We start from the raw sequence: 9,580 nt of genomic DNA on the forward strand, positions 1-9,580 counted from the left end.
TCCTGTATTTGTGTATCTCTGAACATCTCAAGCACTACTGTACTTGAAAAAATGATTCTGATTCTCTGTTTGTGTCCCCTGGAAATGCACACTGTGTCATCTCCATTTAAGAACAGGAGGTCAAGGAAGACACCTACTATAAATTCTGGAAGCAGCTTGAGAAAACTAGACATTGACGTAGGCAACAGCTGAAACATGTGTCCCTTTTCTGCTGCTAAAAAGATCTGAAAATAAATACAACTTAAAGGAGAAGTTCAAAGAGTGTGATCCATTCTCCTACCTATATGGTCTGTCTCTTCTTAAAGAGATCTGTTGTATCTGTGCATCTCTTATTATGGATGTATCTTCCTCCCTCCGTCCTCTCCCTCTTCTAAGTTCACACCATAGTAATCACATCACTTCTGATTTATGCCATAATTTTGCTGGCCATCCTTCACATTAGTGTTATTTTGAATCTCTGAATATCTACTGTACTTGACAAACAAAAACAAATTGGTCCGTTGTATCTGTGCATCTCTGATTATCTGCATCTCCCTCCTTCCTCTTCTTCTTCCTCTCCCTCTCCCTTTCCCTCTCCCTCCTCTACAGGCAAGAAGAGCTTGGTTCTATTCAAGCATCTCTGATCATGTTTGTATCTGCTACCTGCCCTTCTCCACCTGTCTGTTGTATATCTCTGATCATGTCTGTTTATTCTCTTCTCCTACAGGCAAGAAGAGCTCCGTTCTCCAGCACAAGGTGCAGCACGACCTGAGCTCGGGTGCCTTCAACTACCAGGAGAACGAGATCATCCAGCAGATCGTGCAGCACGACCGCGACATGGCCCACTGCGCCCACCTCATCGGCCAGGCAGGCGCCGCTGCCAACCCCCCGCCCTCCCCGACGCCCGTCATCTGGGCGCCCCTCATCCAGGCGCCCCTGCAGGCCGCCGCGGCCACCACGTCCGTGGCCCTGGCCCTCACCCACCACCCGCACCTGCCCGGTGCCATCTTCCATCCCCCGGTGTCTGTGCTAGGGGCCAGCGGCTCATTCAAGGACCAGTCGGCACGCTTCAAGCGGATGCACATGATGGTGCCGTCTCAGTCGGTGGCCTCGGCCGTGTCCGTGGGCGGGGGCAGCAGCTCAGGGGGGAACTCGCCGCAGGGCACGCCGCCCCCCAAGACGCCGGTGCCGAGGTCGGGCATGGACACGCCACTGCTGGCCACCTTCAGGGCGCACCACATGACCTCGGTGCCCGGGGCTGCATCCTCCATGGGAGCGGCGGCGGTAGGGGATTACGCTGTGGGTGGGGGTGCTGAGGCTTCAGATTTTGGGGCAACAGGACATCAGCAGGGGGTGGTTTCATCCTCCTCCAGAGCCACACAACAAGGTGCCCAGGGTGGGTCGTCCATTGCGGGGGGTGGTGGTGGTGGTTTTGCCGCTGTGTGCTCTGAGAGGGGCAGCTCGACCCGAAGCTCCCTGGGGGTGACCGCATTCCCCTTCGGGCCCTTCTGCTCCGCGGGGTCCCCATCCTCCAGCACGGCACAGCTACACGCTCCACCACCCTCCCAGCATCTACTCCCACGTCAGCAATCGCAACCACAGCGTCCTTCACCCAGCTGCACTCCTCCTCTCAGCGCAGGGCCCTACTCACCACAGCCAGGGGCCGCAGGAGGTGCAGTGGGTGGGATGGGTGTCTCGGTCTTACCAGGGGTTGCAGTGGGGGGGACGAGCGTTGGGTACGGCGCTGGAGGTCCAGTGAGTGGGACAGGTATGGGACCTGGATCAGGGGTTGGGGTTACGGGAACTATGGGTGCAGTGGCAACAGGGGTGTCTCCTGGGGCTCACTTTGGACTTGGGGGTGGGTGCGTTGTGGGAGTTTCATCGACTGGTGTGAGGGTGATGGAGGGGGCTGGCGCGGCCGTATCCTGCTCCACTAAATGCAGCCCAGTCTCCTCCATCACCACCGCGACTTCCTCTTTCTCCAGCCACCCCTCCAGCAGCAGCAGCAGCAATAGCAGCAGCAGCAGCAGTAGCACTATCCTTCACATCCATCCACACCCACCCATATCCATTATCCCCACTCCATCCAAACCTCCACCTCTGGGATACCATCAACAGCAGCAGCAGTCCCAGGAACAGCACCAGTCTCAGCAGCAATATCAGCAGCAGCCCCAGCAACAGCAGCAGAACTTCTCAGCCGTAGGCAGGACTTCCAGTGGTCTCAACCCCCTCGTCCATGCTCCCCCCCCTGGTTCACCCTCCTCCGGTAGGAGCCCCAGAAGAGGTGGTGGTGGTGGTCTTGCAGCGCTTGCTGCGTGTGGGAGCATGGACGGCTCACCACGCTCCTCGTCCTCCTCATCCTCCTTCACCCTAACGCACCAGCACAGCCTGGGCTCGTATGGTTCATCCAGTGCCGCCCCGTCGTCATCCATCCCCACGCCGCTGAGCTTCCTGCCCCTTTGTGAGCGCTCAGCCCTGGCCTCTCTGGCCCAGTACGGGTCGGCCAACGCCTCCCCTTGCTTGACCCCGCTGGTCCCCAGCCCCTCAGGCCAGAGCCCCGTCACGGGACGGACTTTCCACTTCAGTGAGCTGTCGGGCAGCATCCACGGATCGCGCACCTCCAGCTTGCACGGCTCGCGCTCGTCCCTCATCCCTACGCCTGTGCCGCCGTGCCCGGGTCCGCTGCCAGGGGGACACTCGGTCGGGGCCGGCACTGTGGGCACAGTTGGCGTGGCGACAGCAGCTGGTATGGGGGTGGGCATGGGCATGGGGGCGGGCAGAGAGTCTCCGCTGGGATCTCGTTTCTCGGAAGACCTGAGACTGTTGTCAGGGTCCCGTTCCTCCCTTGGCCAGGAGGTGGCGCAAGCTCTGGCCAACTCGCCCCCACCACCCCCGTCACGAGCCACCCCTGAATTGCCGCACCCGACCCGTAGCACCCCAGAACCACCCTACTGCCTAACGCCCTTCTCCTCCCCCACGCTGCTACCCAGGCCCAGTGTCTCACCCGCGGGCCGTGTGACGCCCCCTTTCGTGTCGGCACTAGGGGGCGGTGTCTCTGCTTCTGCTACTGCTGCTGCTGCTGCTGCTGTCCCCTTGATCCAGACTCACTCCTCAAGAGCGTCCTCTCCCGCCCCCGTCGTCCCCCTCCGCAGGGGGTCGTCACTCACAGGTGCCCCGCCTGAGTTTGAGCCGCCCCGCTCCAAGCTTCCCTCCAACTTGTGAGGCTGTCAATCACACCCTCCTGTTTGTCCTCCTCCTCCTTCCGCCCCAGACTCTCCGCAAAAACAGCAAGAACAACAAGAACAACAAACACACCCGTGAATGACTCGACTCAACCGTGCTAGCAGTCTTTCCCGTGTGAAGGTTTTACTTTCTTCTCCTCGCTAGAGTAGTCTGCACTGTGTTCCTCCCTTAACAATTACATATTGTTTCAAAATTTTATTGATATCTTCCTGTGAGTTACAATTTTAAAAAACAAACAAACAAACAAGCTGAAGCATACATATGGCTCGGCCAGGTATCTTAGATCTAGATTTCTCCTTCATTGATTTTTGCGTCTTTTCATCTTGCGTTGCATTATTATTATTTTTTAATTCACATATGTATACGTATCAATCTCGCTATATATACATAGATATATTTAAAAGATGTGTTTAATTGCTTATTTCGGAGGGTGTGATGTTTCACAAGACAAGGAGGGACTCTTGTGTTCTTTCTAAACTATGCCAAAATCATTTGGATGGGCTCTACTTTACTAATGTGAGGGGACAATATTGTGGCTCTGTGCGAACGCAGGAACCTATGCATTCAAAAAAACCTGCATGGCAACAAACAACTCTCCACCTGGTGTTGGCTGCAGCTGAAAAACAAACTTGACTTTATCTTTTTTAAGGATTGCAGAATAGAAGACAAAGGAATCAAGAACAAAATCAAAATAAGAAAACACTCTTGCTCGGGACAAAGAACGAATTCTACTATCTCCTTCAATCAACAAAGGTCACATATTGTCGACCCCACGTACTGTATCCAATTAGATTGTACTTACCTGTTTATTCATTCTATACACTTTTTGTTGTGCGAAAACCCTCTCATCTCCCTTTCAAGAAGAGATTTTAGGAAACCAAAAAAAAGAATCCCTATTTCCTCTGAAGAGACCAGGGAGGCTCCTGTCAGTGGCCATGTTTGATATTTTCTATTGTAGAACTGAAGAACTGAGGGAGAGTGGTGGGATGGGGGGGTCCTAACCTTCTGTGTTTAAGACCAGGACAATAAGCAAATTAAGTGTGTGTGTGTGTGTGTGCGTGCGTGCGTGCGTGCGTGTGTGTGTGTGTGTGTGTGTGTGTGTGTGTGTGTGTGTGTGTGTGTGTGTGTGTGTGTGTTATATTTGTGTGTGGGTGGAGTGCAGTCTTATTTGTTCGTTTACTCACAACAGATTCTTCAACAGTGTCTGAGCGAACTCACTTTGTCTTCCAAGTTCACATGGCAAATGATGGATGGGAAGGAACCACAGTGTTCTGCAGTCTGTGTGTGTGTTTCTGTGAGTTTGTGTGTGTGTGCGTGTGCGTGTGTGTGTGTGTGTGTGTGTGTGTGTGTGTGTGTGTGTGTGTGTGTGTGTGTGTGTGTGTGTGTGTGTTTGTGTGTGTGCGCGCGCCAGCTCTAATAGCTTGATGCAAGCAAATATCTTGCCTGACTGACTCAGATTACTTTTGCCTCTCCACGAAAAAAAGATTGACCAAAAAAAAAAGAAAAAAAATCCACAGCAATGAAACCTCCCCCTCTCGCTGCTTGTTCACAACTTTACTTAACTTCTTTAGCAAACAACGAAAGACATATATCATAATAAGCAGAGGATGTCTCACAGCCAACGACAAATCAGCACTTATATTAGCGTGCTATGATACAGCCGCAACACTGGGGACTGGAGGGCAGGGCTGGTGCTATTGGGGAGACAAACAGGGCATTTGCCGCTAGGCCCAGGGGCCCTCCCGTTGTGGTGGTGGGGGCAGGCAGTATGGGGTCCCATTGGCAGCCTGTATGGGGGACCCTGTCCGTGTTTTGCCCTTGGGCCCTTTACACTATTGTTCCGCCCCTGGGGGGAGTACAGATAGATGAACGCAGATGAATACAAATGCCAAGCCAGTCAGTCTCCATATCACTAAGTGACAAACTTGCATAGTAAGCTCCATTTGTGCATCATGGTCCATGGCTGCTATTTGATTGGTGTAGGGTGGGGGGTTAACCCCAGCCTGCTCTGAGCTGATCAAGATGAATGTACATGTCCCCTCGTTATTCACTGTTCATTCGTTGCTCGTGAACCTGAAGTTTCAGGAGACTGTATGTGTGTGTGTGTGTGTGTGTGTGTGTGTGTGTGTGTGTGTGTGTGTGTGTGTGTGTGTGTGTGTGTGTGTGTGTGTGTGTGTGTACTGGAGTTTGGGCTTTGGGAAAGCAATTATTCACTGCTAAACGCTGAGTGTGTTTTTCTGTAGTTGGGACTCACTCCTGTTAAGCTGAGAAAATTGGACTCATTGGAGAAAGGAGATGCGTGATGTGTGTGTGTGCGTGTGTGTGTGTGTGAGAAAGAGAGTGTGTGTGTGTGCATGTGTGTGTGTGCGCTTCTGTGCGTGCGTGCATGTGTGTGTGTCAAGGTTAGCGCAGAGCGAGCTACAGGGATGTGTGAGAGGAGTATGTGCAAAATGCATGCGTATGTACGAGAAGTGTGCAACGTCAGTCTCAGTTTGTGTGTGTGTGTGTGTGTGTGTGTGTATGTGAAATGAGAGGACGGTGGTGTGTGTGTTCAGGCGTGCGTGCACATGCTACCCCCTCATCCCTCCTTCCTTCCCTTCATCACATCCCTCTCCTCCTTCTCTTCCCTCCTTCCAGTCATCTCTCACACACATCTCACACATGCTCACATCTGCCCATGTATTTACACACACACAGTCACACAAAACTTGTGCATATAAATTCACATGCACACGCTCTCTCTCTCTCACACACACACACACACAGACACAGACACACACACACACTCACAACGTGCGTGTACATTGCCATTTGTAGACCCTAGACTATGTCCACACATACAGTACATGTACTTACTCTCTGACATGCCGTATATATTTCACCCAGAAGAGGTTGCAAGTATATACATGTAGAACATAAAATACATAGACTGAGACTCTTCTGCTTGTCACATGGAGAAAATCCCACTCATACACACCCAGTCATATGCACACATACAGAAAAACACACACACACACACACACACACATGTGCACACAAGCACGCGCCTCATCAGACGGTGTGTCTCTGGCAGCTGAGTCCCCTTCAGAGTGATGTGATGCCACTGTGCAGCAGCAGTCCCCTAATTTACCCAGACTGCACTGCTCCCCAGCGACGACCCCCCAGGACCTCTGTGACACGGGGTCATCTCACTGACAGCAGTGAGGACTGACCGTCTCCTCTCTCATTATCGTGCGCATACACACACATGGACACACATAGGCCCACAGACACTTGGGTGGGCAAACGGACAGTAGACAGCTGGGCAGATGGACAACACCGGAAAAGGAGAAAATGATGATGGATGTGGGACATTTCCTGAGTTTTGTTCGTAAAATGTTCCCGAAGTTTATTTTCTACAGCACATTCTGGCAGTGGCGGCTCGACCAATTAGGCGAAGTACAGACACGGGGCCATGTTGAATTATTTTTGCTGCCATTTACTATTACGTGGTTGACTGTTGGAGGCCGCTACAGTGGACAATTTTGGTGGGGCCCTAGCCAATAGTCTGCCTGTAAAACCGGCAAAACCGTCTCTGCACTCTGGAATAAATTGATATTTTCACTGCTCAGAGTGTCCACTATTAAAGACAGACACCATGTCTCCCCCCAGGACCCTGATGTACAGCACAAGGCAGTGGTACAGCTAGGGCCGTACTAGATATGGCTGCAGCCTAGGGGCCCCCAACCTACCAGGGGGGCCCTGATTGTCCAACAGTGAAAAAATTTGGAATTGTGACAGGAGACAATATTGAAGTGTGGTGTTGAGTACAGTTGGTAGACATGTTATCCTTAATTCCTAGCTCGTAATTATGACACTGATACATTTTACATTTGTAACAAAATTTGCCTTCCGTGGGGGCCCCCACAGAAACCTGTAGCCTAGGGGCCCCAGGCCATCTTAATCCGGCCCTGGGTACAGCTCGAGATAGATGACAAAAATGGGCACAGCAGATGAAGCACGGCTAAGTCAAAGACAAAGACCGAACAGGAACAAAGACAAAGTGAAGTGAAGTGAACATGAACAGAGAGAAGACGTACAGTACAGTAGATGTAGGTACTAGTTCCCACCATCATTTGTCCTGTCCTGGGCCGCCTTTGAGGGGAAATGTTTTTAACACTCTATTGATGGAGGAGGACCGACTCTTTCCAGCAGCACTGTACTGCACATAATGTTCCCTCTCTACTTCCCCATACAAGTAGTGTCACGTCCCCAGGCTCCGTAGACTACTGGTGCACTGCGAAGGAACAGGACTTGCTAAACTGAACAAGCTACCTGCCCGGCTCCCGCATCCCTGGGTGCTCCGTCTGTCACATTGGCTTGATGTGGCATGGTGGTGGCGAGGATGGGTGATGGGGATAGGGCGAGGTGTGGGTTGGATTGGGGGTTGGACACTGGACTGCCTGCACTGTGAGCGATGACTGTATTTGTGTCGTTTGACACCTCTCTCTCTCTATCCTATCCTATACTATCCCTCTCACCTGCTATTTCTATCCCTCATCTCTCTCACAACCATCTCTCTCTCTCTCTCTCTCTCTCTCTCTCTCTCTCTCTCTCTCTCTCTCTCTCTCTCTCTCCTATTCCTTGTTCTCTCACATCTCACTTACTCTCTCTCTCGATCCCCATCCCTCTCCCACCCATCTCTCTATTTCTTTATCTGTCTCTCCTCTCTGTCATCCCTTGTTCTCTCACATATTCTCTCTCTCCATTCACATCCCTCCTTCCTTCTCTCTCTCTCTTTTTCTCTCTCTCTCCCTCTTTCCGTGGTGAAAGTCATTAATTCACACCTGTATGGCGGGCGTAACAACAGCACTGATTGGTTTTTCTGCCCGGCTTCCTGGGGAGTCCATTGACCTTCATGAGGATCAGCCGCTGATAATGACAGACATGGATCTGGGGCTTTCTGAGGAGTGTGAAGAATTTCATTTAATACACTTCACACTGCTTGCATCCTGGTCATCAATTTCTTTGCCCCTCTTTTTCCTGGCCCTACTACCTACTACCTGTCTCAAGTTCTTGTCTTTTTCAAATCACATCCCAGTAGCTGTTGATTTTTTAAAATAATAATTAAAGTACATATTATTATTATTATTATTATTATTATTACCATATTATGTTATTATCACCACCATAATCATTTTTGTTGTCATCGTTATTGTTGTTGTTATTGCTATTATTAACATTATTACAACTACTATTATTATTACTATAGTCTATTGTACACCTTTCATGACAATGGAAATTTTAGTTGCCTGCCATCACAAAAAATATTACACCACAATTACATTACTGCCCTCTCTGATAGTGGAATGTCAGCTATTCTCCATTTCTCCAGTCAGTTCCACTATACATCCACCTGTTTATTCCCCGTGAGTCGCAATCCATCATGTTTAATACGGGTCATGGGTGAGCCCGCGAAGGGGGGGAAGTAGTGGGAGCAGACAGGCGCATGTAGCGGCGCTGGAGTGGACGCAGGGGGGAGGCTTTGAAATATTCATTCCCCCGTCCGTCACCTCTCGTCTGGCTGCCGGGTGTAGCCAAGGGGTTTTGACAGGCCTCCGTCTGAGGAGCGAGAGAAGAGGAGCGGAGAAGGGGGATTCCCATCCAGTGCACAGCCTGTCTGGGGAGAGGAGGAGGAGGAGGAGGAGGGGGGCAGGCCTTCCACAATCAGGCAACCAAACTAGGCAATTGCCTTGGGCCCCCAGTTGAAAGGGGGCCCTGGTTATATCCCAACAGCCCCCAATAGTTTGAACAGAAGAAAAGGGCCCCAAGGCACTGCTTTGCCTAGCCTCTAGAAATACCTTGCAACGGACCTGAGAGGGTTGAGGATGGTGTGGTGCGGTGTGTGTGGGGATGGGAGCTGGAGGAGATTCATTGCAGAGAGTGTCAGGAAACATGACTGCTAGGAGAGGTGGTGGGGAATACTCATATCGGAGCATCCTGCTGCTGACACACACTGGAGTAGTCAGTCACTCACACAGACAGACATGCACACTCACTGAAATACACACATCCACGCTACAGACACGTTTTCATACGAACAGACTGTAGGTACTATTATATATACGCAGTATGTCAGACCATATATACTCTGTATGTCAGAGAGAGATGGCAACGAGCAGGATAGGAGAAAGAACCTGTGTGCACCGTATACATTATATGGGTTAGCACACGGTGGAAACCCAATAACCTACCCAGTAGCCTACTGAGGGCTACTTCTTCACCTTTGCACCTTGGAAGCTCCTGGAGATCTACGTACCTGGTGCCTGCGGGCACTATATCGGTGACACCAGGGGTAGGGTTTTTTTGTGTAGTGGGC

General features: G+C 51.2%; 1 protein-coding gene across 1 annotated transcript in view; it reads left to right on the plus strand.

The window, feature by feature from the left end:
• Nucleotides 1–4,238, plus strand: part of hcn4 (hyperpolarization activated cyclic nucleotide-gated potassium channel 4) — a 163,496-nt gene extending 159,258 nt beyond the window's left edge. The window contains exon 8 of the mRNA XM_063188289.1: nucleotides 707–4,238. Coding sequence (XP_063044359.1) covers nucleotides 707–3,201 — 2,495 coding nt within the window. The 3' untranslated portion in view covers nucleotides 3,202–4,238. The remainder of the gene's footprint in view (nucleotides 1–706) is intronic.
• The last annotated feature ends 5,342 nt before the right edge of the window (nucleotides 4,239–9,580 follow it).

Source organism: Engraulis encrasicolus, chromosome 22, assembly GCF_034702125.1.
Source record: "Engraulis encrasicolus isolate BLACKSEA-1 chromosome 22, IST_EnEncr_1.0, whole genome shotgun sequence".
Classification (NCBI taxonomy): Eukaryota; Metazoa; Chordata; class Actinopteri; order Clupeiformes; family Engraulidae; genus Engraulis; species Engraulis encrasicolus.